Source organism: Phasianus colchicus, chromosome 2, assembly GCF_987193195.1.
Source record: "Phasianus colchicus chromosome 2, bPhaCol1.hap1.1, whole genome shotgun sequence".
In the NCBI taxonomy this organism is placed as follows: domain Eukaryota; kingdom Metazoa; phylum Chordata; class Aves; order Galliformes; family Phasianidae; genus Phasianus; species Phasianus colchicus.
This window is the reverse complement of record NC_143437.1, coordinates 66,819,221-66,834,177: the sequence shown is the minus strand read 5'-3', so window position 1 is coordinate 66,834,177 and position 14,957 is coordinate 66,819,221. Positions and strand designations below refer to the sequence as shown.

At 39.4% G+C, this 14,957-nt stretch overlaps 1 protein-coding gene across 9 annotated transcripts in view; it reads left to right on the top strand.

Moving 5' to 3' along the window:
* ARMC2 (armadillo repeat containing 2) overlaps positions 1 to 14,957 on the top strand; it is a 98,071-nt gene that overhangs the window by 76,309 nt on the left and 6,805 nt on the right. For 8 of the 9 annotated variants that reach the window (XR_016464418.1, XM_090135902.1, XM_090135903.1 and 5 more), the window contains 5 exons: positions 6,375 to 6,696; positions 7,946 to 8,068; positions 9,862 to 9,975; positions 11,363 to 11,495; positions 13,709 to 13,866. Coding sequence is in view for 8 of the 9 variants with exons in the window: in XM_090135902.1 (XP_089992028.1) it covers positions 6,375 to 6,696; positions 7,946 to 8,068; positions 9,862 to 9,975; positions 11,363 to 11,495; positions 13,709 to 13,866 (850 nt within the window). In the remaining variant the exon portion in view is untranslated. The remainder of the gene's footprint in view (positions 1 to 6,374; positions 6,697 to 7,945; positions 8,069 to 9,861; positions 9,976 to 11,362; positions 11,496 to 13,708; positions 13,867 to 14,957) is intronic. The other variant, XM_090135905.1, reaches the window with a different exon arrangement.

The following is a 14,957-nucleotide window of genomic DNA, read 5'->3' as shown; positions in this document are numbered from 1 at the left end:
TTCTTCCTTTTTTAAATCAAGTTTCACATTGGGTGGTTTAACCAGGTGTTTTCACAGTCAAAATGTCACTGCAAGATGAGTCCTTACTGTCTTAGCTTCAGGAAGGCATAAGTGCTGTTACTTTGTTGTTAGACTGTCAGGCTCTGCAAAGAAAGTCTCGATTTTTCTTTCCAAGGATATGTTAAAAAACCAGAAAGATAAACTTGTTAATTCAATTTGAATGTGCAGTAGATGCAGTTTATACAGTACCTGAAGGGGACCTACAGGAAAGCTGGTGGGACTTTTTACAAGGGGCATATAGCAAAAGGACAGGGGGTAATGGTTATAAACTGGAAGAGGGTAGGTTTAGACTAGTTATAAGAAAGAAATTCTTCACTGTGAGGGTGGTGAGACACTGCAACAGGTTACCCAGAAAAGTTGTGGGTGCTCCCTCCTTGGAGATACTCAAGGCCAGGTTGGGTGGGGCTTTGAGCAACCTGGTCTAGTGCGAGGTGTCCTTGCGCATGGAAGGGAGGTTGAATCACAGAATCTCGGGATTGCATGAGTTGAATGGGACCACAAGAGATCATCAAATCCAGTGCCCATGCTAAAGCAGGTTCCCTACAATAGGTCACACAGGTAGGCATCCAGATGGGTCTTGGATGTCTCTATGGTAGGAGATTCCACAACCTCTCTGGGCAACCTGTGCCAGTGCTCTGTCACCTTTACCATAAAGAAGTTGTACTGCATGCTTATATGGAACTTCCTGTGTTCAAGTTTTAGGTCATTACTCCTTGTCCTATCACTACATACCACTGAGAAGAGTCTGTCTTCATCCATTTGCCTCCCATCCTCCTTTAGATATTTAAAAACATTAATCGGATCCCTCCTCAGTCGTCTTTTTTCCCAGGCTGAACAGATCCAGATTACTTAGTCCTTCCTCATGAGGGAGATGTTCCAGGCCATTTTTCATTCTTGTGGCATTCTGCTGGACTCCTTCTAGGAGATTCCTGTCTTTTTTTGAACTGGGGAGCCCAGAACTGGATGCAGATGATCTCTAAAGTCCCTTCCAACCCTTCACCATTCTATGATTCTATGATACTTCTGGCAAATGCCCTTTTTTTTTTTTTTTTTTTTTTTTTTTTTTTTTTACTATTGCTACTGATTTTGTGTAACACAAAAAAGTGTAATTCATATACAGCTGGAGATTCAATAGGAACCCTAATAGGAGCTGCTGGCATCTTGATTTCTTGTTTCATACCGCCCCTTCTCTTCTGATGGATCAAGATGGACTAACAGGTATTTGGCCAACGTGTACAGATTCTAGAATGGACTTCCTTCCCTTGTTTATCTTGTTTTAATTAGAAATTACTGATCTAATGGTTGTCCTTTCTTACTCATTAGCAAACATGTGCTATTTGTAGTTCTGTTCATCATGATATACGTGGAAAGGCAGATACATTTTAATTGCTAAGATAAACTGCTGTCAAGTTCTGTGACTCAGCAGGTACGCTGAGTACCTTTGGTACAGTGCAAGGAATAGATTTTTAGAGTTAGAGAAATAAAGAAATTTTAATACCAGTAATAAAATTGTATGACTCCAGATGTCAGAAAACTAAGAGTTTGATGTTGATGGAGTAAGCGGTACTTTTCCCCTTTTAAATATGAAAATATTACAGATGGGAAGAAAAGAAAAACATCACTTCTCCTTCTGGAGCTCTTCTTGACATGTTCAGAGTTGTTTTTCCAAGTGAAGCTGTGTGGTTTCATGTATATCTTTTCCATCAAGTTTGGGTGCCCTCTATGAGCAGTGCATCTCACATGAATGCCTCTATATAATAAGATGAAGTAACTGAATATAATTCCCACCTGTAATTTGCCTTTTGTGCCATACATACTAAAACCTATATATTATATAAATGAATGTAATAAATAAACAAATGCTGTAAGATGAGCCAGTGGGAATGAAAACCAGCATGGATCAACAGGGAATTTTTTCTGAGGCTCTGGAAGAAAAAGAGTCTCCTTCCTATGGAAGAAGGAATGGGCAACTTAGGGAGAATACAGAGATTTTGTTAGGATATTCAGGGAGAAAATCAGAAAGGCAAAAGCCCAGCTTGAACTCAACCTAGTCACTGGGATAAAAGAGGACAAAAAACTTCTTTATAAATATATTAACAGTAGGAGATGGGCTAAGGAGAATCTCCATTGTTTACTGCATGCACTGGGGAATGTGACCACTGAGGATAAGAAAAACGCTAAGGTTCTCAGTGTCTTCTTTATGTCTGTCTTTAAAAGCCAGACCAATTATTCTTAGGGTACTCTATCCCCTGACCTGGAAGTCTGGGATGGGGAGCAGAATAAACCCCCCACAATTCAGGTGGAAACATAGATCTACCACTCTACCTAGACTGTCACAAGTCCTTGGAGCCAGATGGGATGCACCTGAAGGTGCTGAGGGAGCTAGCAGAGGTGATTACCAAACTGCTTTCCACAATCTATAAGTGTTTGTGTTCAACTGGAGAGGTCCCAGAGGATTGAAGGCCTGCCAGTGTGACTCCCATTTACAAGTAGGGTCATAAGGAGGATCTTGGGGAACTACAGGCCTGTCGGCCTGACCTTGGTGCTGGGAAAGGTTATGGAGCAGATCATCTTGAGTGATATCACATGGCATGTGCAGGACAGCTGGGGGATCAGGCCTAGCCAGCATGGGTTGGAGGATGAAGGAGAGGTTGGAGGATGAAGGAGAGGTTGGAGGATGAAGGAGAGGTTGGATGATGAAGGAGAGGTTGGTGGATGGTGTTAAATTCAGCTGGTGACTGGTCACAAGTAGAGTTCCCCAGGGATCTATACTGGGGCCTGTTCTGTTTATTATCTTCATTGATGATCTGGATGAGGGGACTGAGTGCACCCTCAGTAGGTTTGCAGGTGACACCAAGTTGTGAAAAAGTGTTGATATATCTGAGGGTAGAGGTGCCCTTCAGAGGGATCTGGACAGGCTGGATAGTTCTGCTGAGTTCAATGGGATGAGGTTCAACAAGACCAAATGCCGGGTCCTGCAGTTTGTCCACAACAACTTCAGGCAACGCTACAGGCTTGGGGCAGAGTGGCTGGAAGACTGCATGGAGAAAATGGACCTGGAAGTGTTGGTTGACACTCAGCTGAACATGAGCCAGCAGTGTGCCTTGATGGCCAAGAAGGCCAATGGCATCCTGGCTTGTATCAGAAATAGTGTTGCCAGAAGGAGCAGGGAAGTGATTGTCCCCCTTTACTCAGCATTGTTGAGGCCACACCTCAAATTCTGTGTTCAGTTTTGGGCCTCTCACTAAAGGAAAGATATTGAGGCCCTGAAGCATGTCCAGGGAAGGGCAATGAAGCTGGTGAGGGGTCTGGAGCACAAGTCTTACAAGGAGCAGCTGAAGGAACTGGGATTGTTTAGTCTGAAGAGGCTCAGGGGAGACCTTATCAATCTCTACAGCTCCCTGAAAGGAGGTTGTGGTGAGGTAAGCTCGTTCTTTTCTTCTGCATAACCAGCAATGGGATGAGAGGAAATGGCCTCAAGTAGTTCCTGGGGAAGTTCAGGCGGGATATTGGGAAAAATCTCTTCTCTGAAAGAGTGCCAAGGCGCTGAAATGGGCTGCACAGGGAAGTGGTGGATCTGCAGTCACTGGAGGTGTTCAATAAATGTTTAGATGTTGTACTGAGGGATGTGGTTTAGTGGGAAATATTGGTGGTAGGTGGACAGTTGGACTAGATGATCTTGGAGGTCTTTTCCAACCCTTGGTGATTCTATGATTCTATGAAATGACTGGTATGTAATTTTTCTGCAAACGTCCAAGAGTCTGAAGTTCCATGTGCAGCTAATACTCCAAACATTTAGAGATGCATAATAACTTTATTTATTATACTGATTTTTTTTCACTGCGTACAGAAAGTTCCCTGGGCCTTCTACAGGCTTAGTCTTGCAAGCGGTTTCAAAGTGCCATTCATTTTTAAATGCATTCCTTTACAGAGCAACTCTAAGCTGGTGTTAGCAACTCTTACCCTAAGAGCATTTTAAACACAAAGGACAAAAAGTAATATGAATCTTAATGCCTTATGTTACTTGAGATAAGTTGTACGTGCTTTTCTCTTTGACTGTTCTAGTTGAATTGTCACTGGAAGATAAGGAAAGTTCAGTAATATGCTATTAAAACCAGATGTGCTGGGCTAGAAAGAAGTTATATTCTAGAAGTTTGTTTTGCTAGCCTGTAGGTGGAAAGAACAGCTGAGATCACACTTCTCAAAATATCAGTGGATTGCTGTACTATACCTGTTTGTCTGTTTGCTGATTGGATAGGGCTGTTGCTGGGCTGATACTGTTTTGACCAAAATTAGAAAGTCAATATAAACGAGTCAAACGAGACTGCCTGCTTTTTTTTTTTTTCTTTTTTTTTCAGTTCTCTCTTCTGATTCATCTGTTGTTTGTTTCAAATTCTTACAGCCTTTGTGAAATGGGGGCTGTGCCAGCAAAGGTGAAAGCTCTTAGTGGTTAGTCAGGAAGAACGTGCAGAAAAAAATTGTCTCAATGACATTTAGAAGCTAGCAAAAATATGATGCCTGGTTTAGAGAAAAAAAAAAAGTGGAAGTGGGTCCTGCAGAGTGGTCATATTATACAGAGAGAGGAAGAGAGCTCACGTCTCCATTAGGAAACTGCCTGCCTCTTGAATTCAGAGGTAGCATTTGTCTTTACCTTAGGTTGATGTTCTTGTCAGCTTCTGTGGCAGAGGCTTGGGGCCTGAAATCTGCTCATGAGGGCATATGTGAAAAAAGAATTTGCTGCTTACACATCTTTTTTCCTTAAGTCTACTTCAGTTGGAGTGTGTCTGGTTAACTTGTATTATTAATACCATCAAGGGTTAGAATGTCTATGATTATAACTATTGCATCTGAGGAAAATGATCAAAATACTGGGTTAATGCAAGTACAGCAGTCTAACAGGTAAAAGATGCTGGCTGCGCTATACCTGGAGAAATGCTGTTCTTTTACCTGTGCTGATACAGCTATGAACTCTTTGAAAAGAAGTAGGTTTTGAATATATGTTTTAGATGTTTTAGTTAGTTTGTACTTGGCTTAGCTCAGATTTTCAGAATCTTTTCTTCTTTTTCCATATAGGTGGGTCAGAAAGAGATGGGGGAGTGTTGAATAGCACTGAATCCACTCATTTTGCAGAAAAATAGCTCTAGCTCTGTCTGTCCAAAATGAAGCAAAAAGAGATGCAATTCAGTATCCCACTCGAGGGCAAGGATAGGAAGTGCTTTAAGAGAACAGTTTGGTTAAATCATGAGATCTTGAGATGCTATCTAAAAACAGAAAGTAGGTCTCATTTAGCAATGATAAAAATAAGAGGGTGGCAAAAACATTTAAAATCAAAATCAGAATAAAACAGCACAATATGAGAAGCAACTAGAAGGGGACATAAAACGAAGCATGAGAACTTATATAGAATATTAATTGCAAGAAGACAATAAGGAAATAATTGCTTCTGTGTTCAGAAGATAAGATGAGAATTACTGGCAGATGACATTAAGTAGTGAAGTGTGGAATGCTTTTTTTTTTTTGATCATACTTAGACCTTTAAAAAAAAATGATTAATCTCTATTCCAGCTTGACTTCTTTTATCACTGAATAATGAGCTAGAATGTATTTAAGTGTCTTCAGGCCAGGTAGACCTCAAGAAATTCACCTTCTGATGCTTACTAGAGAGCAGAAAGGGGTAATGTCTCTGGAGTTCCTGAGAAGTTATGTGGGATGACAGGGCCATAGGACACCTCTCTGGAAAAGAAGAAAGGGGAAATTGGGAAACAACAGACTGATCATATTTTTGGTAAAATTCTGGAACAAGCAATTCAGCAATCTCTAGACAATTGAAATTAACAAGGGAATGACATGGATTTAAGAGTAACAGAGTAAGGTGAAGTAGTTTAACCTCTGCAATGGGTACCAGACCTAGAGAAGGAGGGAAGTTAGCAGTCTCTGGCCGTATAGCAGACATTTGCTTGCTTGTAAGATTAATAAGATCTAGCTCATAGGATTATTCTGGGGTATAAGGTGATGTTTTAAAATTACTATGGACTTGTTAAAAACAGGTTGCAAAGCGTATTCCATTACTGATTAGCAACCTCAATGCTGTAGTATATCTGTCAGATGCTTTTTAAAAAATTTCTTCTGTAATCTGATTTATGAAAAATAGTAGCATAACAATTTACTTCTATTTGCTATGTTTGGCATTCTTTCTTTGTTTTGGGACCTGTTATTAGATTAATTCTGAAACAAATTATTGCCTTCTGTTTAAGCAGCTGATAGCTTCTGATATTTTTTTACTTAAATAATATGATTTGTTTACTTTATTGCAGGACTTGGTTATCCGTATCATCTTTATTCTTGGTAATTTAACAGCAAAGAGTAACCAGGCCCGTGAGCAATTTTTTAAAGAAGAAGGAAGTGTTAACACCTTGATGTCATTATTCCAAACCTACCATGAACTTGATTTGAATGAAGAGAAATGGTACCATGAAAGAGGAAGGGAAGAAAAAAAAAACCCAAAGCATCCTTCCAAAGCAGAAGATGTTCTGATAAAACTGATAAGAGTGCTGGCCAATCTGTCCGTTCATCCCAGTGTAGGAGCAGCTCTGGCAGCTGCCCATCGTGTTGTAGAATTACTTGTTACAGTACTAGGTAATAAAATCTATGTTGCATGTGTTATCTTCGTTCAATCTGCAGGAAGAGTTTAGGATTTTTCTGCTTAAGCTTTTTATCTAGATTGAGCCATACCTAAGTGGATTTTGTTGCTAAAATAAGTCAATTTCCTGGTATTCATAAACTGTATTATATAAAATGCTGTTTGAGACAGTGAAAGCATTGACTTTTCAGTGTCTGTGCAAAGAAGTTGTAGAAGAGCTTTATTTGGTGGTAAGTTCAGACTTGATCACTAAAGAGAAGCAAATTAGACTTCACTTATAAGAAGATCCATTGTTTTATTTATTTTTAACATTCACAATTTTTGTCTCTGTTCTTGGGTTGGATTTACCATTTACTGATCCCTTTGTGAATCTAAATGCAGGCTAGAACTGAGCAGACTGTTCTCCCACTAACATAGTTCATCAGTGAGGAGATATATTTCAAATAACTCAATATATTTTAGTGTGTGATGAGAACAGTAAGATTACATAAACACAATCAGCCTGTTTATATACTAATTTACCAGTCTTACCTACAACAACCTGGCATTTAGAGACAAGAAGACTCACAAATTCATCCACTCTGTCTTAAGCCCTGCAGGAGCTACTAGGGTTGCAACTGTCCTAATAACTGTGTAAGCACTTTTGAGCTTTAAAGCTTCTCTCCGACCCTCTCTTCTTGTCATGAGTGCTCTATAGTTTACCACAAAATTTTATTTCCTTCACCGTTGGTTTCTGAGGACAGAAACCTCAGAAAAATTCAGGCTTGCTAGCATAAGAGGAAATTGCACATCAGTAACATTGTCAGGAGCTCCTTAAGAGAGAGAATGTCTCAGATACTGTTAAAAGACTACTTTTTTATTTCAGTGTGTTATAGTGGCTTAATAGTAGTCTTTGTTCTCTTTGTCAGCAGTCTGATAACTATAATACAGGCCTGTTTCTGCATGCAAATCCTCCTCAGCCCCATCTCAATGCAGTGAAAAGATCTGTAATATGTTTTAACTAGATTTTACATAATGTCATGTTAGTCACAATCATTTCTATAGATGAAGTCAGAAAGACTTTGTATTGCCACTTCTGCATCAGCTATTCCTGTTAGCCTCTACCATTTTAGTGAAAAATAAAAATGATCTTTAATAGTGACCACGTTAATTGAACTGCAATTCAGTTCACCTCTGAGCTATGCTTCTAAGTTTTGTGTTGGTATATGTATGTATATATATGTATGCTTTCTTTATATATATTAGAATATAAGTCGGTCGAAGTCTGCGAGGAGTTGGTGATCAATGCTGCAACCACAATCAACAATTTATCCTTCTACAAAGTGAAGAGTTCTGCGGTTCAAGACAAGAAGCTACGCATTGCTGAAAGTAAGGACTTTTAAATAGTGCCTTTTGAAAGTGAAAGTTATGCACGCTGTGCTTTTTCACTGCAGAAAATAAAGACGCTGATAGTGTATTGTGGCATTATATTGCAGGAATATACAGATGATAGGGCTAAATTACTCCCACAGCGATTTCTAATTCTTTTGGAACATAATCATACAACTTGTGTGAAAATATTTAGCTCGCTGACAAAATCCCTTCCTTTACTCCCCAGATGAATTTGCTGTGATGTTTTCTCTTCAGCAGTTTTTGCTAGACTCATTCATGCCAAAATAATAATTACTGCCTTCTAGACCTGCAGGTTTTGTTATCTGAAACTGTTTTGTTTTTGGATTATAAATCTGTTGCCAGTATAGGGCTTACATGGTTCACTCCCCTCTGTCGGTATGGACAACAGTCATATTTTAGTGATGTGAAGGAGCTGCATGTGAGTTCTGGGATTCATTGTATTAATCATATACAAAAGGCTGTTGTTATACAACAAGTCTTGCAATTAATAGACAAGATATGGAGGAAAGACAGAGCCTGAAGTTTATGCAAAGGGCAGAATGAAGAGTAGGAAGAAGTATTATGTCTTTCCACATAGTGCCCTGACTACTAGATATAGTTTCCTCTCTGGGATAACAGTTCTGGTATTCTGTCATGAATGATTTTATCTCCCTTAAGCTAGCTCTTTCTTAATGCTAGTGGAAACAAATGACTTCTCTTTCAGTCCTACTTGTTCTCTCTCTCTTGCTTTTATTGTTAGAATGGGGAAGCAGTCCCATCGCCTTTCCTCTGTGAGAAATGAGAAGAGATGAAACTTTTTAACACAAGACCAGCACGCTTCCTTCAGGAGACATTTTGAGAATGTTTGCTGTTTGATACAAGTGTGTGGATCCCAAAGATGCGCACACAAAAAATAAAATCATTTCTGTTGTCTCTTTAGGGTATGTTCAAGGCATGTTCAGTATTGCAGTGTTCCAAGAACAAAGTAATGGGAATAAAGCCAACCTCTTTTCTCATTTTGTGTTTCTCACTTTTCTGTGGTGGGAAGGGTTAATGGTTCACCAATTTGAGTCCTTTTATGTGGTGCACTGATTTCGGTGATTCACTTCTTCCTCACAGAAGACCGATAAATGCACTTTCTGTAGCGTCATTGCTTTGCCACATACCAAAAATCTAAACGATGGTAACTCTTCCTAGGAAAGGTCTCATTCTGTCTGCTGAAGATTGATGCTAATTACAAATGAATCTGCTAAGCAGGAAAGCAGCAAGCAAATAAATGTTTCAGACTGGGGTGATATTAAGTAGCTATTCAGAGGAAATGTATTTGCTTGTTGGAGCAGCACTGACTGATAATATAGCTAATGTCAGAAAATAATTTTTGTTTAAAGAGGCATCCCACCATAAGACCATCTGTTCAGGATCTAAATCAGTTTTCTTAAATATTACAGCATTTTTTGTTCTGTCTTCCTGGATTGTCACATGAGCCCACTCAAAACTGTACAGCAAGATCGGTTCCCATTATTACAACTGTTCTTAGGCTATCCTCATAACTCCTCATCTGTTCCTTTGCATTTAGCCCCATATTGCAGCTCTTTGTCTCATCTTCAAAGCCTTACACAATTCAGCTCTTGTACTATCCCCTTCACTGCAACCAGACTGTTAGATAGATGTTCCCATTTAATACGTGTATTGCTGTTGCTTCTTGCGTTCTGATATTTATTGATAAAAAGCCAAGCACATTTCTGATATACAAGTAATTGCTTTTATTTCATTTCTCTGCAAATCTGTAGTGCTTTTAAAGCTGTTAATGAGCAACAATATGGATGGAGTTGTGGAAGCTGTCAGAGTCTTTGGCAATCTTTCCCAATATCATGAGATCTGTGACTTCATCGTACAGAAAAAGAGTGAGTTTTGCATTTGTAGGAGTCCTGTTTTTAAATGTCCATAGTTCTAAAAAGAAAAAGCTTATTAATGAGCTGTCTCACTTAAAGGGCAGAAGTAGTCTTATCTGAAGTTTTGCATATTATGCCAATCTTAAAATCCAGCAGTAGTTATTATAAAGACCATTTTATTTCAGTTTCATTAAGATGGAAGTATTGGAGTAGGAAAAATGTGCTGTGGTCTACCTTCACAAAGGCAGATACTACAAAAAAGCACTCTGTTTTCCCTAAACATTATGATTTTGAATTTCCCTTCACTCCTTCATTTCCTGAAGTCATATAGGTTTATAGTGATTTGATATAAAATGAGTATCCAACTTAGCTCTCATTTAGCTTCATAGTCTTTTGATTCCCATGTTCAACAGCTTGTTAGTGCATTGTAATATGCAGTTAAGTTAACATTTGCCTCTGCAAAGAGGCTTCCTCTTTGCCCCTGGGTGAAGTAGAATACAAGTCTTCTCAAGTCCTTTTGCTTTGGTGCCTGAAGAGCTTTGGGGAAAAAAATGGCAGCTCCTTGCTATCCAGAGAAGCTGCAAAATCAGTTTAATTAAAAAAACAGTTCACTGAAAATATTTTTCTGTCTACCTATCAGTGCTCAAAGTATGGTGATTTGCAGCAATATACAATCCCTTCTTTCAAGGATGAATATATAAAGGCTTGTGGTGGTGAAGGTATCTGCGAAGGACGAGCTGACACTCAGTAGCTGCTTGCTAACGAGCTGTCTCAGAATTTTACATCTTGGAGAGACCGTGGTGTCAGCATGCCAGGTTCAGGAGGAGCTGGGAGACTGCCTCTCCTCTACACGGGACTGACTCTCTGACTGAAGTTGCCTTCCACTGCTTATTAAGTTTAGATTCAACAAGTGCTGCGAGATGCTGCATGCCCAGCATCTGCTTCTTGCCCGCTTTCTGCAGAAGCCCCAGGCTGCAGCAGTCCCAGCTGGATCTGATGCAGTCTGAGGCAACCCTGCCTTGCATGGAACTTCCCTCTGTGAGTGCCAGATGCTAAATCTTAGTGGTTTATGCTGACTGTGTGATTGAAATGAGAGCGATACTTTTAAGAAGTAACCTGTAATTCAGCTTGGTCAACCTAACTTCTTCTGACTTGATTTTCACAATACTTTGGTGTCAAATTTTGTAGGTGTTGTGTTGAAGTATCTGGTGTTGAGCTTGTACTAATGACTCTTACCCTGTCTTATAAGCCAAATGCAGTAATTTCACGCTACTGTGCTACAAGGTTACAATTCTGCATTTGACTGTTTTCTGACTGTGCACGTTTAATAAGTATGTGGTATACTGCCATTTGCATGAATATCTTCTCAGTAATGCTGGTTTTTTTCTTTACAACCCAGTACACAAGTTCGTGATTGCTTTACTTGATGCCAAGAATCAAGATGTCTGTTTTTCTGCCTGTGGAGTCTTGCTCAATCTCACAGTAGATAAGGACAGACGAGCTCTTCTGATGGAAGAAGGAGGAATTGGGAAGTAAGTTCCTGCTTATATTTTACCAAAAGACACGTTCCAGTAGTTTGGCCAAAGATCTTTAATCAGATCCTTTTTCATTGGGACCAAGAACTTGTTGTAAGATTGCAGACTAGGGATCTAATAGGCTTCAAGAGAGAATCTTTCATATTCTTCAGTATGTTTTTTTGCAAGAGAGTTGGAGTGCCTTAGCCAACTGCTGTGCCAAGATTAGTAGAATAATCTTCCAGAGATCCTCCTGATCTATACAGGAGCATACAACACAATAACTAAGGCGTGGCTGTACAGTAGCCACTTTTGCTTGACCTAACTGAATCCTATGTGAGTTAAATGTACAATTAATAGACACCTTTAATAGGTATCTGTGAAAGAAATAGGGTGCCTCCCATGGTCTTTTGTCATTTTGGTAACTACTTCATACTGCAGGGAGAACAATCTGAGGTATCTATGCTTGGCATAACAAAGCTGCTGTGTCTCCTCTCTCTGAGAGTTCATCGTTAAAGCACTTTTACTGTAAGTGAAAAGATCTTGAAAAACCACTGTGGATGCAACACTTGTGGCTTTGATGTTCAGATAATAGCGGATCCAGCTTAATTGGAGCAACATGAAAGATCTTGTTCTTACGCTTGTAAAGCAGTTGATACAACCCACATTTATGAAACAATATGCCAAACTTTGAAATGCTTTCCTGTTCATACATCACATAATTACTTATTTTATACTGTGTAAACAAAACTTTTTGTCTGCTTATCTTTCCTTCTCGTGTTCTGGTTAACTTTCAAAATCTGAAAGCTGAAAAGCGGGAATAAAAATAAATGACAGGTTGATTGAAGAATTAAATGTGAGAAATGTCTACTATATTGAATTTTATATAAAATGGAATTAGTAGAATTTCTGTTATGTAGAATTGTATAAAATACAGAATTGCCTGACAGTTTGTGAAGCGGGAAGGAAAAGCTAACAATATGCAATGAATCTAGAGAATACACAAGTGGTTACACAGTCAGGATGACCTCCTTAAGAAAATCAGCCCTATGGATTTTTGAAAATTAGGTTATTGTACCTATATATAGTGTTCCTAATAAAACAGGAAATCGGTCTCATCAGAAGGATAAACTTAAAAAAAAATTAGAGCATGATCTTTTGGGTTTTTATCAGATGCCTGCCAGTTTTCTGCAAACCTCATTTTAGTTGCTTTTCAGTTCCTGGTGTTTTCAGCCACATTTGAAAGTGCTAGATATCCTATGGTACCTTTCCTCATCACTGGATTATAAAGCTCACAGTGAAACAGGGAATTGAGAGAAAGACGGTGTCATAAGGTTGAGGAAGAGAACATCAGTGAAGGATTAATGTTAGAGAGCTCGCTAGGGACAGCGGGTAAAAAACAGCATTTATTTCTGCTGCCCTCGGACTTGTGAACAATGCTGTTTGGAAATCGGAACTCTGGACATGTACTGTATGTAAACTGGTGGAAGCAGAAAAGTTATAGCTTAATTTAAGTGTCCTGTATGAGTTAGCCTGCATTTCATACCTGTGAGGAGGTGAGACTAGGATAAAGGCCAAGAACCTAATGATCCTTAATAAAACTGGCATTTCTGAGAAGAGTCTATTGGGAATGCAGGCTAAGAAAATACAAGAAGGGATGAGATCTGCAAAACAGTCAGACTTCACTGAATCTAAGAGGTAAATCTGTGAACCATGGAAACAACATGGAAACAACAAATTGCTTTGGATGTCTTCAGGTTAGATCCTCTGATGTATAATAAACTGTAAGCACTGACAGAAGATTGTTCTGCTTTCACGTCATCTTCCTAGGTGGATTCTTGGAGCCTGGTAAGGTTGGCTTGCATTGCAGTCTTGGCTGTAGTGGTAGCTACAGATTTGGAATAGTCATGTATTGCCATGAAATCGAGCATCTTTCATTTGATTGTATTTGTGACATATAAGATTGAAATAGTTCAGTTGGATTAACAACTTATTTGATGTGGTCAGATTCAAGTAGGTATATGCACTTATATAAAAGCAAAAGGCATGTTTGCATCCTTCGGGTACCAGACTAAGTGAAAAAGAAGAGAGTAGCATCAGAAGTTTGTTAATGTAGAATTTTCCTGCAACCCCTCATAGAATCTGCACACACTTCTAGACTGCCTAGATCTTAAAGGATTCCAGAGAAAACTATATGGAGCAAAAATACTATTTGTGTTTGTTACTGACAGGTTAGTTGACTGCTTACGAGACTTTGGGCCAGCAGACTTGCAGCTGGCTTGTTTGATATGCAAAACCCTCTGGAACTACAGTGAAAACATCACAAGTGCAGCCTTGTGCTTTGGAGAAGATACTGACACATTGCTGATGCTGCTCACATCACTCTTAGGTGAGATTCACATTGTTGATGTCTTTTCCTTAATAAGTGAAATAGAAGGAGCAAAATCAAAATGGTGTTGCTTGGATGGGAAGTCTGTCATGGATCTATAAGTGGGTTGGCCAGTATAGACTGTCCTGCAACACAGTGGTTTATTGACATACAGCACATTCCCTGAGGTTTTGCAGATTGCCAAGATGGAGTTGGCCACTGCTACTCCTCTCCTTAGCCTGTCTAATTGGCGTACCATTCATGCTTTTCACCAGCTGCCCTTTGGCCTGCTTGATCCAACTGTCAGCACAAAACATGCTTTTCTCTGGATATGAGCCCTTCTGGCCTCAAAGGTAATTGCAGCTCTTTACAGAAGCAGCTCGGTGCTGCTGCACAGCACATGCTGGGCTGTCTGGGGAACGTGGCTGTCCCTTCAGAGGCAGAACTGTGTGACAAGGGTCCCCTACTGCCCTGCTTTTCTCACTGTGATCTGAAGTGCAAGGACAACATCCTGACGATTTCTTTTCTGCTCTATGAAGCTGGGGAGGATGTGCTCCTTCTCCACAAATACATATACTGGAAGGTGCCTGCAAGTGAATGTTGAGGCCTGAACTCATTTACCTAGTTGGATCTTTGCATCTGCATGGTTTTTTTTGCTTCAGATTTTACAGTTTAATACTGTTATTTTTTCTTCTTTACGAGCACTATTTTGACTGTGTTTTTATTAGAAGTAGGTCATTTGAAATTACCTTTTAAAAAATCTTTAAAATGTAAAGGAAATTGAAGCAGGCCGTAACAAGTTTTGATTTGGTTTTAGAGGAAAATGAAGTAAAGGGTCATGCTTGCTGTGGAGAAGGCTGCAGATGAGACCCAGATACAAAGAGAGATCCTCATGTTCTATTTTGTTTTGGACAGTGGATGGTTCTGTGAGGATTTTCTTTTCCAGTTACAGCAAAATTACTGTAATTCACCTTTATAAGCCATTGCTTTCATTGGATCCCTTGCTGTGATATTATAGCATATCTTAATATGGGCAAGAATTCCATCTATTTACCTGAAAATACTCAGTACCTCAAGATCATGAGTGCTCTACTTAATATACTGCAATGGAA